The sequence below is a fragment of the Apodemus sylvaticus genome, chromosome 1, assembly GCF_947179515.1.
Source record: "Apodemus sylvaticus chromosome 1, mApoSyl1.1, whole genome shotgun sequence".
In the NCBI taxonomy this organism is placed as follows: Eukaryota; Metazoa; Chordata; class Mammalia; order Rodentia; family Muridae; genus Apodemus; species Apodemus sylvaticus.
Window position 1 is genome coordinate 70,756,124 of NC_067472.1, and position 18,759 is coordinate 70,774,882.

Here is an 18,759-nt window from a genome sequence, read left to right on the forward strand (position 1 = left end):
CTGGCTTAGTCATGGGAACACAAGGGTGAACAGAGCACACTCAGCCCCATGCACAGGAAGGGCTGGCCTGTCCCTGGTAGATATACTATTTCTGTCCACCACTGGTCTCCACAATCAGTAATATGCTGCTGCATTGTTCCTTAAGTTTTCTCCCCCTTTCCTCTGGGCATTTATGAACATAACCACTTCAGGCAGGAGAAGCTGAAGCTTAGAGAAAACAGGTGTAGACAGGGGTCCAATAAACTTGAGGCCAAGTTTTCAATGATAGCAGGCTGTGTGCCCTCCTCTCTGCAAAGCAGCATGCTCTGTGATTGGTAGATTCACAAAGCCCATCTCTGTGCATAGGAACCTACCAGAAAAACATCAATCAACCTAGAACAGCTACCAAGTGCACACACCATTCACTGTAAGTCACAAAAAAAAAAAAAAAAAAAAAAAAAAAGGCACCCTCCCAAAAGAAGCAGAGTCCACTCCATACCCTACACCGAAACTGTCCACCTGCGCATCCCTCCTGGTAGTGTGAGATGCTGGGGAGATCGCAACATGGCTTCATTTTATCAGCACAACCACGGAGGTTGTAAGTATCAATTTATAAAGAAAAAACAACATTCTCTGAAATAATCGATTCATAGATGCCCCAACTTGCTTTTACGAACAAAATTAACTCAAAGGGTGGTGAGCTGCCATGAACCGCTCACTAGGCAGAGTTCCCAAGGGTGCTCTAGTGCCTGGAGAGACACAGCATTCTGAGGAAAGGAGAAAAGTGGCCAGGGCCTGCAGTGCTCCCACGTGAGGCAGTACGACTTGATTTGGCTTTTCCTCCCCATTGCCTGTCTCATTTCTGTTTGCTCTTGTGGGGCTTTTTGCTCTATGAAGATATACTGAAAAGTTCTGCCAAGCCCTTGGTGGATGCCCAGCGCTGCGTGAGAAGCATGGCAAACGCTTTCAGCAGATAATGTTTGCCTCACAGGCACACTTCTGAGCCTCTGGGATAGCGCAAGCTCTGCAGGGACAGCTGCGGAAGCTGCCGGGGTCAGCACGGACAGACGCACATCTTGCCCTTTATCTATGAGTATTTGGTCATAACGGACGGCAAGGAGAAGAAGGAAGAGGAGCCATGAACAGAGAGGAGAACCAAGGGGAGAGAGAAAAGGGAGGGGGCGTGGGGAGGCAGGTGAGGATTTCTTAGGGCCTTCACTGAACACTTACTGGTTGAACAGTACCCGGGAGCGCACTATGAACTTGAAGATGTACTCCAAAGCTTTGATGGCTTTGTACAGCTGCTCGTTGATTCCCGGCTTTTCCGCGCTGGCTACATAGGTCCGTAACACCTTGGTCAGCTTCCTGGTCCCGAGGGAAACATATGTCAATCAAGGGTTCAGAAATCCCAACTAGACATTTAATTGAGATGGAAGTTTACAGCATTACTTTTATTCTGGTTTCCACATACGAATACATACATATTCATAAAGGTTTTCTAATCAGGGAAAGCACCTGATAAAATTCCTTCCTGGCAATGTAGGAATTTTACAGGGGTGGGATGAAAGAGTCCCTCACTCAGGACCATCAGCCACCTGTTCAGATTAGCTAAATTGCTGCAACTAAAGGCCTTACACTGAATTTTTAGATGGCAATGCAAATAAACAGTGCTAAGTTTTAAATGAATTTTTTAAGGATCTCTACTATTAAGAGGTTAAAAAAATAAAAATAATAACATTTTTAGAATAGATATTACATTACTTGGTAATGGCATTCACCCTGACACATTCAATTTTTAAAACATAAATAATAACTGTATTTCTCATATTCATATTTATAAACTGGGATCATAAAACAAATCAGTAACATGAAAAAGGTTACACAAACCACAGCACATACAAATTCATCAGAATTATTTTTCAAATTATCCATCCCATGACAAACATAACTATGGAAAGTAAATACAAACGAATTGTCCACTCTGACGCTAAGTCGCAGCTTCTTATGTTTTGGGGGTTTGGGGGATGGGGTTGTTTGTTTTTGTTTTTTATTATAGTCTCCTGCTGTAGTTCTGGCCACCTTGGTACTATTTATTATTCAGAGGTTCTCAACCTGTGAGTTGAGACTCATTAAGGGTCCTGCATATCAGATATTTACATTATGCCTCATCACAGTAGCAAAACTGCAGTTATGAAGTAGCAACAAGATAATGTTATGATTGAGGATCAACACAGCATGAGGAACTGTATTAAAGGGTCACAGCATTAGGAAGGTTGAGAACCACTGATGGACCAGACTGACTTTCTGACTCAAGAGTAGTAAGATGACTTGTGCCACCCCACCCAGTCACGCACACCTTTTTATAAAATTCTTGACACAGGGAAAAGCCTCAGATTTTCCTATTTTGCTTCATTACATATAACCAGAGAGTCCAAATGGTTACAGATTCATTCAGACCTTCAGGGTATGTGAGAAGGTTGATGTAATACAAACAAACAAAATTTGAGAAATGTAATTTTTAAAAAGTAATCAACTTCATTAATAAACAAAATACATTTAAATTCAAATAAGACAGGGATGAGAAAGCAGCTTAGCAGGAAGATGCCTGCAGCAGGAGGCAGGTCCTGTATCCAACCTCAGCAAGCAGAAAACAAAGTCAATAATACAATTATATAAACAAATAACAAGTGAAATGTTTGCCTAGTGAAGACAAGAGGAGGGGATACAGGGGAATAAAACTCATTGGAGGGAAAACAATGACCTCAATCAGGAAAATATTCCTATCCTTTGTCATCAGGAACTCCACTGTATGGAATCTCATACAGCAGCAACTACACATGCATTCAGTAACGTCTCCCTCAGCTTCGTCTGCAGCAATAAAATACATAAGCAATATGGTACCCATCCCCTGAGTTGTGTAAGCAATTTAATTATGAGAGGAAAACACTGCTCGGCTATTAAGTATGCAAAGGGAGAGGCTAGACAGGAGGCTCCATCAGCACTAACAAGGATTGGTGGGGTTGTTGTTCAGTGCAGTTCAGTCGTGAGACAAGGTCTCATGTAACCCAGGCTGACATTCGCTATGAAGCTGAAGATGACCTTGCACCTCTGATCCTCTGGCCTTCACCTCAAGGCTGCTAGAATTACAAATGTTTGCTATCAGGCCTTGTTTTATGTGCTGGGAATCGACCTGGAGCTTCTGTGCCCTGTACCTATGAGGCGAGAACATGGACACACCTTCCCACTCTATGCAAAAAGGTATTTGTAAGTTGCTGGAGGAAAGTCAAAGCAATACAATAATTTCATAAACTACATGTGCATCTCTCTGGTCTAGCAAACTCAGTCCTGAGCATTTACCTGAAAGAAATGAACACTGGGTCTATAAAACACAAGAATTTTCAGCCTAATGCAGAACACCAGGAATCTAGCAGCCCCCTCCCCTGCCCCCAGAACATCTATCGATAATGACAGAACAGATCATGGGAGCTAATTATGAATAAGAGATTTTTTTAAAAGGGCCCAATTCAAACAATGACACATAAAGCAATATGGAAAATCTCAAAAGCATTATGCTGAAGGGAAAAGGCCAGGTGCACAGGAGTACATGGTGTTCAAGAGACGACAAAGCAGAGCTGTGATACAGAAATGGGAACATGGCTGCTCCCTGGGAGCGACACTGACTCTGAGGGCAAGAGAAGTCGTCCTTGGGTGGGGGATAGCAATATGGTACAGACATCTTGTCTCTGGCACTAGTTACAAGGATGGAAAAACTGCCTGAATTCATAAAATGAATCTTCCTACACTATTGTAGCAATGAACAAAAATCTTTAAAATTTTATTCTCTTTAAAGCATTACTTAATTTCATGTATGCGCATAGAGGTGCCCACAGAAGTGTCAAATCCAGGGGAACAGGAGTTATAGGTGGTTATGAGCCAACATGTGGTTTGGGGAAGCAAATTCAGGTTCTCTGCAAGAGCACTAAGTATGTGCAGTCATTTCTCCAGGCCCACTTCTGAATTTTTAAGCAAGCAAAAATAACATGGTGTATGGTTTAGGGTACAGGGTCAGTGGGTATGAGGAAAATGCTTGTCACGCAAGAATGAGATCTAAGGTCAATCTCCAGGACCCACTACAAAAGCCAGGCATAGAAGTAGAATATGCTTGCGATACCAGCACTGGCGAGGCAGAAACAGAGGATGATGATTTAGTGATTTGTTTTATGAGCCCAGTTTATAAACATGAACTAATCAAGCCAGTGAGAATTCCTGCTTCAAAAAACAAGATGGGGAGAAAGAAGAAAGAGGACCTCTGACATCAGCACTTGACCTATGTATGCATGTGCACACACATACATGGACACATGTACCTATGCAATTCAAACACACACACACACACACACACACACTCAGAGAGAGAGAGAGAGAGAGAGAGAGAGAGAGAGAGAGAGAGAGAGAGAGAGACCTTTTTGACTTTTTAATTTTCTTTAATTTTTATTTGATATGTATGGTTCTTTTGCCTACATGTATGTGTATGCACAATGTGTGTCTGGTGCTATTAGAGTTCAGAAAAAGGCATCAGATTGTCTGATGAGTTTCAGACTGTCGAGAGCTGCCATGTGGGTGCTACATATCAAAACTGATTCTCTGAAAGCACATCTAGTGCTCTTCCTCCACGAGACATCCTCCAGGCCCCTAAGTACAATGCTAATTAGACAAAAAAATAAAAAGTTTGTAAGTGATCAAATAAATAAGAAGGCGTTTCTGACCCTGAACAGGTTAAAGCACTTCAGAAAAGAAGCCGGAGCCACAGTGAAGGCAGCCTGTGTGACAGAATAAAGTGTGTGAGGTAGCCTGTGTGATAGTATAAACTGTGTGTTCTGAAGGTTGTCCTGCAGGATCCACTTGCCATGGAGTGTGGCACTGTGATTCATTCACTGGGAAGTGCCCCAAAGCAAAGGCCACTCCTTGAAGCTTCTAATACCTGGCACAAGGCTGTCATACTACACAGCTCCTGTTATTTTTTCAAAATTCACAATAGCTTATCTTTTCACCTCTATTCACATCACCACTCAACAATAACAACAACAACAAAAGAAAAAAATCCATAGCACACACTTGGGAATGAGAATCCTTCTAACTCATTAATCAAAGAAAGGATTGAAATAATAATTATGATCTACCAAGAGAATGGCCCAAACCCAGAAAATAAATCTGCATGGCCATTGCAGGACTGGACGAAGATCAAAACCTCTGACGGAAGCCAAAATGGTGCAGAGCAAATGAAGCCTCAGTTATACTGATGGTGAAACTCACGGCAGCCATATGAGATCCAGTGCATGAGACAGAAAAGAGCCACTGCATGAAGGTTACAAGAAAAGCCGTCCTCATATGAGCACCTCCTTCTCTTCTCAATGGGATCAGTACTAGTCACAGCCATGGCGTCCCAGCCTCAGTGAACAGACAGTGCAGGGAGCCACCTTTGAAAGGCCTTCAAGCCCAGCACTAGGGAGGCAGAAGCAGGTGAACCTCTGTAACTTCGAGGCCACTTGATCTACACAGTGAGTTCCAGGACAAGGATACATGAGACCTGCTGAGGTCTTCAGGGAGCAGGATGGATGGAGGTTTTTAACAATAGTGCTGAATTTCAACTGACCAACAGAACATTATGAGCACCCAGAATGGAAGGAGATACTATGCAGGGGCAACTGTCATTGGGTGCTACAAATCATAAATCAAAGCTTACTCTTTGGGTGTTTCAAAGTTTGAATACTCAGATTTGTTGCTGAGGAACCAAAGTTTGCATAGAATCAAAATTTTACTGTTTTAGGGGCTGAAGAGTGGGTTCAGAGGAACCAAGTTTGATTCCCACACCAATTTAGGGCAGCTTACAACTGCCTGTCACTCCAGTTCCAAGAGAACTGGTGCCCTCTTCTGGACTACACAAGCATGCACCCTCACATGTATACCCACAGCCATACAGACATATGCACACATAATTTTTTTTTCTTTTTTAAAAATTTTTTTCTTTTTTTTTCTTTTTATGTTTTTTTGGCTTTTTTGTGTGTTTTGTTTTGGTTTGGTTTGGTTTGGTTTTTGGTTTTTTGGGGGGGGTTTTGGGGTTTTTTTGTTTTGTTTTTTGTTTTTTTGTTTTTTGTTTTTTTGAGACAGGGTATCTCTGTGTAAACTTGGCTGTCCTGGAACTCACTCTGTAGACCAGGCTGGCCTCGAACTCAGGAATCCGCCTGCCTCTGCCTCCCAGAGTGCTGGGATTACAGGTGTGTGCCACCACTGCCCAGCTAATTTATGTTTTTTTAAAACTCATAAGAAAAGAATTTTTACTGTTTTATGTGTAATGACAAGTATGTGAGTTCCATTTTTTTATAATTTACCAACGACTAGGCTTCTTATTTTTTTATTAACTCTTGTAGCTGATATAGAAAACAATAGATTGACAGCTTATCAGATGGGGTACAGATAACTATTTCCAAAACACAAATCTTTTCAGCAAACAGCACAGACAGGACAGGAGGATACTGATTCTTGCCTCTGTTTCATCTGAGCTTAAAGATAAAATGATGCTTCAACTTCTCCCATCAATTAATTTCACAAAACCTAAATACACACACACACACACACACACACACACACACACACACACACACACACGCAACCACTTTTTCCTAAGTGGGGTGTCATATAAATCAGGCACTCATCATACTCATGTAGCCTGTGAGTTTGCATTTCTGATCCTCCTGACTCCTCCCTCAGAGAGTGACCCATTACACCCAGGCCCTAAGATGCTAGAACTCAAACTAAGAGCTTCAGGCATACTGTGCAAGCACTCACTCTACTGAGCTAAATCCCAGGGACTCCAGCTCCTCTATTTTATTTTCTACCAGGGATGAGCAAGGATAGGCACACACTGGGCAGTAGTTACTACAGGTAGAACACAGCAAGCAGTGCTATTGTTTCCTGAGTTAAAGTATGAAACCTACTCTCAAAACAGATGATTAGTCCTGCTTGAAAGGAAAAAATTGAAATCAGCTACATATGGAGACCCTGCTACATGCTTAGACATCTGGCCATATCCGCAATCCCTGAATAGCCATGCTTGGTTACGAGTGCAAGAAGGCACAGCAATGTGTTTCTTTCCCAGAGAGTCTATAAGGAAATGTCCAATATTCACACCCAGAGGGCATCTCCACTGAGCCAACAGAGAACTTTGAGTTAACATTAACAGAAGACTAATAAAAGGCTCTACACAACTTGCTCTGCAAGTTTAAGTCGCTTCTGCAGCTCCTACCCCTGCCATGGACTGTAGCCACCACCTGTCATAAGCATGCAGAATGGGGCGGGAAGGGATCTGCAGCACAGCACAGCACTGGCTTGTACCACCCACTGGCTTTATGAGCTGGCATCCCTGGACCTTGAGTTCACAGCTACACAGTCAGAAAAAGCAGGCTTTTACAAAGTCTCCTCAGAACCACAGATGGGGCCCTGGACTCATTTAACAGACCCTAACTTCTAAGTGTGGAGTTCTTAAAGAAATAGCATGATTTTTTTTTTAATTTTTCAATGCAATTACACAATACAAAATTTGAATACATGTCATTAAATCCCAGCGTAAGAAAGTAAGCGGAACCGAGTAAATGAGCCCCAACAACTGATTAGTCCTTGCTGTCTAAGCATCAGGGTTTATTCTGAGCTCTAATAACTCATTAGAATTTTCAAACAAGTCTACAATCGGCTTCTTTTTTTTATAGACAAAAAGACTGAAGGCCAGAGAGGTTAAACAAATTGCCTAAGATCACACAATTCATAAAGGACAGAGCTGTCACTTAAGCCCGTGTACCATACATCCAGAATTGTGTTACCAAACAGCAGGTAACCTGTCTTGCTGGCCCAAGCCCCACAAGTTCGCTGTATGTTCAGAGAGGGCTGGAGACAAGGGTCCTAGATGGTCAGAAGAAAAAAAATCTAAGTAGCTTTATAGCTGAAATTTGTGTAAGAAAAGGGAAGACATTTTAAGGATCAAGGAGTCTAGCTAGGGAATACAAAACTGCATATAATGTACACTAAAAAAAAACCCCAATAACCTCAAAACAGAAACACATCCATTTATTCATTCATCAGCTGAATACGCCTTGTTGGCGTATTAGGAAGCATGCATCCATACATCAGCTTCATGGAACATAAGCAGAAATTCTCAAAGATAAATGGAAGGTCCGGAGGAGAACGTGGATTTGTTCCAAAATGTAAGGCTAATTCATCATACATCTCTTTCAAAAAGATTTTCAGGTCTGTTAGGATGGAAAAAATAACACAAAGTACGCCGGTAAAGCCGGAGTTTTGAGTGGAGAAATGTAGGGTCATAGGCCAAAGTCTCAGCGGAAAATGATTGCAAACATCAGAGAAGAAAGCAGTGGCTCGAAATAACACAAGAGAACTCACGTGTAGGCTAATGTTGCACTGAAGTGTTTCTTAATGTAAGTCTCCAAAACAGGATTAAAATGCTGAAATTTCCTATCCGCGATTAGTCCAATGATAAAGACCTATCAACATAACCAAAACATTCTCATGAGTGGGACAAGAAAAACCATTCTGGAATCTTCCTCTGAGGTGTGAGGAAAAGAGCTGGAAAGGGTCCCAGCTGAGGCCATCCCCAGATTTATATCTGCCTACCCAAAAGAGGGTATTAACATAACTATAGTTTCACATTCAAAGTATATTTGCACTCCCCCAGGCTTCCTTTTTGATTGACTCTGCAACCAAAGGCTTTCAAGGTGACTGGGATGGGTCCCTTCCCCCTTCAAAGGCTGCAGCATGAAAGAACGCCTCACCCTCTGAGAGGATGAAAGGGAGGCCCCTTACCAGAGCATCAAATACCAAGGTATCAAACGTCTCACTCTCGGAGTTCTCCATCATGATGTTGAAGAGGGCATCCAAGGTGTCCTGCAGGAACTGCAAAGACACAAGAGGTCACTGAACCATCCCTGTATCCTACCTCTCCCAGCCTAGGACAGCCATGGTCTCTGACAAGACTCAGCTTACCCACTACCTTTCCCCAGTCCAGGAATAGTGGTACACACCTGTAATCCCAGCACTGGGGAGGTTTGGGCAGGACAACTGTCTATGCTATAAAGGGAATCTTGGCGGACCCAGCTAAGTTACAGAGTGAGACTCTATCTCAATAAATGTATGAATGAAGTAATTAAACTAGTAATTTCCAAGATTTTATTCAGGTAACAGGTGATTGAAGCAAAATTCCACATGACTGAATTCCACATAAAAGGAGGTCACCCTGGGCCAACCAGAAGAAGGCTGGAGCTGGGAGATGTCCTATATCACCCACTCCACTCAGAAACCCTTCTCAAGTCTCTTCCATATTTCCATAAGGACATATCAGACTCATTCTTACCAACCAGGCGTAAGAGGCTCTGGGTAATGAGCAGAAGTCACAGAGCATCGCTCAGCTGAGAAAGGAAAAGACCTTCTACCAGCTGAGCTATAAAGATGAAACTACAAGCTAGTGTATGCCTGCAGCTGAGGAACAGAGCAGTGTGCTGGAGAATATGGACGCAGCACCACGCACTGGTACACTGTTCCTACAGTCTCCTGAAACTCAACCAAAGAAAGGAATCAGATAGGAAAGTAAAACATCACTCATTTAATTACGAAAAAATTAGACTTCAAAGATAGGTCACACAAATCCCACACTCTAAAGGAGGTGTAAGATGGACTGGATTTTACTGAATTAGTGAGATCCCTGGTGATAGGGATGTCCAAGGATGACTGGGACAGCCTACAATACAATACTAGTCACAAAAGAACAAAGTAAAAATGCCTCGCAGTCAGGAAGGACACACAGCTGAAATCACACAGGTGCCCACACCATAGGCACTGGAAAGGCCCTCACCAAACAGAAAGGTGACAGCCCAGCATGGGAGAAGGTGAAGGAAAGTGGAGTCCTTTGTGTATCCACTGCTGGGAGAAATATAAAATAGGACAGAGGCTCTTAAGAGCAACTTGAAAATTCCTCAAAAGCTTAAATCTATATTAACCCTCTAACTCAATGGTAGCATTCCTAGATATACATCCCAAAGGAAAACTTAATGCTCACACAAAACCTGCCAAAAAGACGCAGCACTGTCTACCATTGAAAAAATGAGTAAATGAAACAAAGGCCCATCCACTGAAAGATGGCTGAGCAAAGTGAGTTCTGTCTATCCCTATCTATCCTCCCACGGGACCATCACTCAGCCACAGGAAGACAGGACAGTCCTAGAAAAGCTACAGCATGGATACTCTGCCCACTAACTGACCCAGAAGCTACACTGTACAAACCCATTATATCAAATGTCCCAAAGAGGCAAATACAGAAAAGAAACTAGACCATGGGTGCCAGAGACTCTGGGACGTGACTGATGATAGGTTTGAACTTCTCTTGTGAGTAGAGAAACTGTTCTTAGATAGTACTGGGGATTGCACCACACTCTATAAATATATTAAAGCTATTGAACCGAACAGAGTAAAAGGGGGAAATTTATGGTATATAAGTTATATCTCGAAAACAGGGGGAAAATGATTTTGAAGAGTAAGTGGATAAAGTAGCCACAGGCAGACTAACAAAGGGGTGGCTGCATCAGAGGTTGGGCCCAGGTTTTGAGATGTTCAGCCTACAGAGAGCACCCAGAGGCCCTCGTAGACAATACAAGGGATCTTAAATGCCTTTTGAAGAATAAGGACACACGCCACATGAACCTCTTCCCAAACTAGTGCCAGCTCCAATACCCACCTGTACTTCATGCTTTAAAAAAAGAACTGGCAGGAGAGCTGGGGCTCAGAGAGATGAGAATCCACACAGTGTAACCAACCTCTACTACACAGAGAAAACAGGAAAACTAGCAAGAGATAAACTACTGTTTCAATCAAGAACTCAGAGCCTGGACAAGACAAGATCTTTATCCACTCTGATGTTTTGAGTCTGTACAACCTTGTTACATTCCCCACAGTTTTCAGATTGTAAATCTTTGCAAAGGTCAAAACTTCATGCCATCTGCTAACAGCCTAGTGTCCCTGCCAGCAGGCGCTCTGAGTAGCAAGCTCGTCACAGTTCATACAAACTCCCTGGCATAGGCCTACCAATGGCATTAAAACAGATGACAGGGTCAGCAGCCCAGAGTCAGAACTGGAGAAAGTAGAGCCTCCCTCTGGACACAGTACCTGATAGTCAGAGACAAGCATTCGGAAGGGATCCCTACATATGGCCAAAGGCCTGCTGCTCAGACACCCCTCCCCTCACTCTCTGAGCTACCAAGTGAAGTACCAGGCAGCCATCATCATTCTCCATCTTCATGTGAATTGATTTCTCCCACTACATGGACAAATTCCTTTCTCAATCCATCAAGCACTGCTGTCCCTCCTCTACCAGCTATGAAAACACACAAGGGCGTCATGGAATAAATGGAATATACCCCACCATCTATCAATGTCTCTAAATAAAGAAGAAAGGGCCCTATAAAACCATACCGCTTGAGTCCTACTAACCATCAAGACTGTATGGCTTAAGACAACTCAGTTCATCTCCCCAGGAACAAGCATAAATGGAATATGGTGGGAGAGAAGAAACCAGGTAAGGCTAGATTAGGTTGACCCAACCCAGTCAGGAGAACCAGTAATACCAGAAGAAGGGAGAGATAGGAAAAACACTTCCATGGGCGAACATTCAGATACAATAATATATTAGCTATGGAGAATGGAGAAGAGGAGAAGATAATTCTAGACTTTTTTTTTCCTGATGTGACATCAAGTCAATAGAAGTACCATGAATGCATGACACTGGTTCAAAACGAAAGACAATATTTCATTAAATGCACCTCTTTAAAGTCCTTTCATTTATCCACCCAGTTTCCATCTGAACTGGGGATTTAGAATCCAAGGAAGTCTAAAAAGCAATTAATGTTGTCCAAGCCATTGGTACAAGAGCAGGACTGAAGAGATGATTAAAATTTTAAGATTAGCGAGAGCATGTTTGAGCGGTTACACAACGGATGCAGGAAAGTAGTGCAACCAAATTAATTCACGCCGAAGTTAAGCACATTGCTAGTTAATTAAGGCCATTTTAAGTAATTAATTTTCCAGAGATAAGACAGTCCCCTACTGCATGCTCCTCTCACAGAGGGTGAAGAGCTGAAGAGCCAATGCAGACCAAGCAGCGGAGAAATGATGTATGAAACATCACAGGCCACTGGCCAGCTTAGCGTTCCCTGGCCCAGAGGGATCAGCCTGAGGATGATGACATTTCCATTTGCGCAAGGGGATGTCATTCAAGCTTCTTACACGGAACATGGGAGAAGTAGGGGAGCGGGAAGAGGAGGCAGTATGTTAGAAGCACAAACTATCAGAGAACATAAGGGACAGAACCTGATGCTTACGGTTCAGATCACTGCTCTGACTGAAGGGCCCCCCGCCCGCCCCCCAGTCAGAACACTGAATGGAACTGGTCTGAACAAGGAACCATACCTACACAGCAGAGAGTGCCTGCGGGGTGCTCAGCTACAAATCACACAACTCTATCATACTCTTTCACCAAGGTTTGGGGACCACTGGGAACAAGGGGCTAAAAAGATGTTAAGAGCCAGAGATCAAAAAGTTTCAGATCGAAAGTATCTTCTGGATGGGACAGCTAGCTGTGATCACGAATACACAGCAACTGTGGTTGTCTGCACAAGACCTGTAAAAGATCAAGCCAGATGAACCCCCTCTACTCAGTGAAGCATTAGAAACAGTTAATTGCTTCACAGTGAGAGTCTATTTTCTTGAAAGTTGCAGCTCCCGACGCTCTGGCAAATGGGAATTTATGGGCTTCACAAGTTGGAATCTATGGGTTCTTAAACTGTTTTTCAAAAAGGACATGAAGTTGGAGAGGAGAATATGAGGTAGGGGAAGAGCCTGAGAGGAGTTGAGAGGAGGAGGGGAAAGGGAGGAGGGGTGAATATAGTCAAAATGTATTGTATGAAATTCTCAAATAAAGAAAATATTAAAAACAAAAACATGCGGAAGCAAACCATACTAGTGGTACCTAACGTTTCTCCAGAGTCAAAATGTGAGGCTAGGACATGAGCTCACACACACAGGTAGAAAAGGATCTGACCCTTGGAGCTTATAACAGTATACCACTCCCAGAGCTGGCTGTCCTGGTCACTTCTGAGTCACGTGAAGAATCAGAGTCAGCAGCAAGGATGGTGACAATGACCACGGTAAGAATGAAACAGGCCAGTATAAACAGGACACCCTCATGGGTTAAAAACAGACCACTGTGTACCAGGAAACACTAAGAACCTAGAGAAGAAGGCAGTGATTGGCATGGCTGAAGGAGGCCATCGAGCACCATCAACATAGCACTGAGGACTCATCAAAAGAGAAAACAGCACCCAGAGCAGATGGGTTCAAAGTTCACCCTTCCAAGTCAAGCAGCTTATCGCCTCCAAAGAGAGGTCAGCAGCACTGAGCACATACAGACTTAAGTCATTGTTAAGCAATTATAACCAGAATCTTGCCCTCCCCCAGTCAGTATTTATATTACAGACACAAAACACAAGACTCGGCCTGCCTTACCTTTACCACTTCACCACCATCCACCTTCATCAACTGCCTCAAGTTCTGCTGCAGGAGGTTGGTGTTGGATCTCCACTTCAACAGCCCCAGAAGGTCCACTGCAAACAGAACAGCAGAATCAGCTCTCCCTTAACAACAAAGACTTTGTCTTGAATTCATGTAGTATGTGAGGTTCTCTGCTAAAACTTCTCAGAAAACGCAACCCCATTTCAAAAGATTCACTTGCTAAATACTTCATTACTAAGTGCTAACATACGTAATAGCAGTATTGTTGAATTCACTATTTCCAGTCACATTTAGCATGAAATGATTTCCATGTAGGAGCTTTCAGCATGCATTTAGGAACCAAATGGGGCAGAGAGTGAGCGCCACCCGTTGGAGGCAGCTGCTAAACCCTGCAACGCTTACTAGACGCTACCCACACAGAAGACCTGCCAAGCCCTTATCCCCCAAATGGCTCTTCCTGCTCAAGAACAAATGTCTATTATTTTAATAATATAAAACAAATTTAAGTCCTACAACTACAAAGTGGATAATCTGTGGAACCACAAAGACTGTGAAGAATTGAGAATCTTCTTTGAGCAGCTGCCTGCTGCCCTCTCTGTACTGTTTGTGGGTCTTAGCAGAAAAGTCCAGGATTGAATGTACTAGCTTTCAAAGATCCAAAGGAAGGGGGATATATCTGTAGTGTGTGTTTGTGTGTGTGTGTGTGTGTACAGGTGCAGGCACAAGTATATGCATAGAGGCCCGGCCTCCAGTATTTATTCCTCCATAACCATTGTAAAACAGGGTCCCCACTGAATCTGGAGTTTGGGCACTGAGCTCCAGGAATGCACTGTCTGTACACATCCACTCCCAAGTGCTAGGGACACAGATACACGACACTGCTGCTTGCTTCTATGTGGGTGCTAAGGACCCACACTCATATCCTCATGCTTACAGAGCAGACAATCTACAAACAGAGACATCTTCCCAGGCCTCGAGGGGTTTTGGATGGTTTCTCTATTTCTTTTTCTTTTAAAGCTTGAAGGATTTTGCTTAAGACATTAAGATGTTCTTTAAGGTAGGAAGACAGAATCCCAGCCCTGTCTAAGAAAGCCCACGTGCCTATACTTTCTCCCTTACAATTATAGTTCTATGCCATTACTTACAAAAATGCAACTGGCAAACTGCCTCTAATCTACTGCTTGTGAGTAGTGGGAGCATGGGCTTCAGAAGAGACTACAAGCACCAAAATAAACAAATAAACAAATAAATAAAGCCAAGCCTCCCATTAACACTAAAAGCAAGCCTATAATTTTGGATCTAGGTAAGAATTCGGTAAACAGACATGCATTCTGATTTCAGAGTCAGACCACACAAAAGCCACCTACACCCCATACAGATTTTCATGTGTTTCTCATCACCTTGGGCATCACTGATGACTAGAAGAGTAAATCAGAGGGGGGCGGCACTCAGCACCCACATACATACAGTGTGGATTATATAAAGCCAGCTGAGTCACACAGTAACTACAGAACACTGGGCAGGGAGTTTCCCTTGTCTCCTTGTCTGAACAGCGAGTACAATGCTGCATAATTTGCAGGGCAGCTAAAAGAATCCAACAATACAACACATAGGCAAGCTTATCCCAACAGCAGACATAAAAGGCCAACTAGCAGCCATCCTTCAAATATGAAAGGAGCTAGAAATTTGGGGCCGAAGTTGACGTGTTGTGATTCTAATAGAAAGTAAAGTAACAAGAAAGGGACCATCTTGACCTGACACCTCTGATCAAGCTGTATCTCCATCTCTCAAGTGATCAATGTTGTTTTAATGGAGACCAATGCATCAGCTAAGCCCCCTTCATTCCGAGTTGGTGTCATGTATCATATGACTGGGCTGAGCCTGGTCTCTATACTTCAACTTCCAATTTTTAGTTATTTACTTATTCTTGGGAGGGTGTTATTTTGTTGTTATTCGTTTGGGATTTTTCTTTTCCTTTTTTAGGTGGGGGTTGTTGTTTTGGTGGGTTTTTTTTTTGTTTTTGTTTTGTTTTGTTTTGTTTTGTTTTGTTTTGTTTTGTTTTGTTTTGTTGGGTCAGGGCTCCTTAGATGGATCAGGCTAACCTGGAGCTCATTGCAGAACCCAGATCATATTTGAACTTGTAAATTCTCCTGCCTCAGTAACCACACCCCATCCCACCCAACAAAAACTGGGATTATAATGTTTGTACTGCCCATCTGGGCTCCGTACTGCAAATATGAGAAAAAAGTTCAAATAAGAAAAAATTAATAAATCACCTCATTGGGGAGTGCTTAAGGAAACAGCTTGTCCCTCCCCCACAGAGCTACCCAGTCAGGAAAGGCCTCCATCCCAGGGACTCAGCACAGCTGGATTCATAATTAGTCTCTGTTTCATGATTCCTTTCCCTCTCATTATACAGTACCTAATTGAGATGAGGGATCACATCTTACAGTTCTTTTCCTATCCCCTATGGCAGCCCACACAGTGCTGAGGACAGAGATCTTTAATACAAACCTTGATGAATAATTCAGCCCCTGCTTTTTTCCCTAAGTAATGGAACTTTGCGAGAACAAATTATAGTTTCAGGAAAATGATTCCCTCAGAGGAGAATTTGGGACTCCACACTCAGGTGCCAACTAGGGCACCCACATCTTATATACTCCTGGCATGGCACAATCCCAAAAAGGGGTATCAATGCTGGCATGAAATGAAAGCTAGATTCTTCCTTCTGTTCAGTGAGCAGCATCATTTGGAATTTCCTTGTTGCTTGGCAACAGCTGCTGCAGAGACCAGGGCTCTCTCCCTGGGTACCAGGGAGGGAATCACCCTGCAGATGGTGAGATTCAAGGAGCTGTAAGGTGAAAACGGAATCCACTCACCACCCTGGGAGGTTCCCCCCTCCTCCCCCACTCAGATTCTCAGATGTGTAGTTTTAAAAGGATACTGCGGATGAGATTTGTTTTGATTGGAAATTATGATCAAAATTCAGACAACTAGCAATGCATCGGGAACACTGACCCACATATAAGACAGTGGCTTCCTCCAAAGAGAGAAATGACACAGAGCAGGCAGACCTCAGCACCTGCTGAAACCATACTTGGGGCCAATGGCACCATCCTTAGCCTGCATTGAATGAGGCACAAACATTAGCTCATGTACCCCAGTTTGGGTACACGCTGAAAAACTCTTTCCTAGTACTGGGACAGTCTTTGCACAGTCTAGCCGATAGCTGGAGCCCACACAGCTGACTCATTTCCCTGAGACCAAGCTCCTGCACAATCCTCCCTTCCCCCACCACTTGCACAAATCCAGTCTCTTTGGGAGGTGCAGGGATGGAGAGGGGAGTCATTTGCTGGTGAAGATTACCACAGGCAGCAAAGCAAGGACCTTCAGAAATGATTCAAACCCACGATGACTTGGCAACCAACTGGTCCCAAAGTATCGGTGTTCACATCGACTCAAACAACCCAGATGTATTTGCATGACTTACAGCCTCTCCCACTCCAGAGGCCAATGGTGGGAAAGCTTCCCCGGGTAAAGCTGCGAATCAGAGATGGAAGCAGCAAGTGGAGGAAGGTTGAAAGACATCTGACACAAGAGCTGGCACACCTAAGCCCTCAGAACAGCAACGTTTCTCCCTTCCAGAGTCCCATCATCCAAAGGACGACGGGTTTCTTCGTGCTAGGTTAATCCGGTACAAGCCCAAAAGATGCCTGCTCCTCAGCAAATCTCAAACTCCAGCCATGACTGACAGGCAACACAGAGATGTGATTCCTGATAATGACGGACATTAATAATCACAATTCATATCAGGCAGTTAAGAGGGAAAAAAATTGGATTTTCAAGCTCCATTTCAAGAGAGCATAAAGTCTCCGCACAGCTGTGATACGGCCACATTAGGAGGATGCAGTTTTTAAATGAAGGATTTGTGCAGAGAGCCTCTGCCTCCTCCAGACACAGTCACGGCCACGGTACTGGTGTGCTCTGAATAAGAAGTATCTCCACCGGACTGCCATGATTCTAAGGACGCTGCAAGCAGTGGGAAATGAACTCAGCCAGCCCAGGGCCATGAGGCATCAGCTGATGAGTGACCTGCCACATTAGGCTGCGCTTAGTGTGCGAGAACCAGAAAGGAAGTCTTATCTCGAAATGCAAGCAAGGGGCCTAAAAATGTCAGGCCAACCAACTTCTCCAAAGAAAGGTAACTGGGAATTATCTCAAGGAGAATTAAGACAGAGGAAGACACATAGAAGGGAGTACCTCACATCTGACCATGTATGTTCCAGAGTCAGAAAGCTCTGGAAGCAGGCATAGTTCACATGTGTATCAGCAGGAAAGGCTGGGTTAAAAGCATCTTTATTCAAGGTCATTCCCAGGGTTAAGTTAAACCCAAGGTTCAACTCCATTTCTCTGATGTGATTTCAAATCTTGTATACTTTCCTTGATGCCTTGTTTCCTTCTTTTGGCTGTAAAGCATCTTAAAGAGGAAGTGCAGAGCTGACAAGATGGCTGAGTGGTTATGGTGCTTGCCAATGAGCTTGAAGAACTGAGTTCAGTCCCCACTATTCACACAGAGAGCGGAAGGAAGCCACTGTGTCCTCGGACTGCCCCCACACACACCGCAAATAAACACATTTAAAAATAAAAATAAGTCCATTCATTGTTTAATCTCCCTGCTAAGTTAATCCTCGGACAAAAATAGAAGTGTGATTTTTTTAAACTCTGACGGATGCCACTTCCTCTTCCCAACCACATCGACATTTATGTGGGTCCTTATCAAAGGACAGAGTGAATGACGTCTGTGCACCCACAAGACACTCCTCCACTCCACGAGCAGCCAAAAGGGATGTGTTTGAGAGGGAGGAATTCTAGAACTCACCATTCTGGGTCAGTTTTGTAGAACACACCAGCGTGGAGATCTGGAAAGAGTCTTTGCTGATGGTACAACTTCCAAGACTCTGCATTCCTTTGCCTGTGGCTGAGTGGCCCTTTTCTTCCAACTCCCCCTTGGTACTAGGGAGGCTCAAGTATGTGGCTGCATCTTCCAGCTTTTTGGCTTCAGCCTGTGGGTTTGATTGTACATTGTGTCAAACAATACTCACTGAGGTCACACTACAGGTTTCACATGCTTCATTATTCCGACTTCTTTCAATCCCC

The 18,759-nt window shown here is 43.5% G+C and overlaps 1 protein-coding gene across 1 annotated transcript in view; it reads right to left on the reverse strand.

The window, feature by feature from the left end:
• Positions 1-18,759, reverse strand: part of Dock1 (dedicator of cytokinesis 1) — a 510,172-nt gene that overhangs the window by 386,177 nt on the left and 105,236 nt on the right. Inside the window, exons 18-22 of the mRNA XM_052196505.1 lie at positions 18,482-18,665; positions 13,597-13,694; positions 8,851-8,940; positions 8,431-8,531; positions 1,210-1,344 (exon numbers count right to left, since the gene is read on the reverse strand). Coding sequence (XP_052052465.1) covers positions 1,210-1,344; positions 8,431-8,531; positions 8,851-8,940; positions 13,597-13,694; positions 18,482-18,665 — 608 coding nt within the window. The remainder of the gene's footprint in view (positions 1-1,209; positions 1,345-8,430; positions 8,532-8,850; positions 8,941-13,596; positions 13,695-18,481; positions 18,666-18,759) is intronic.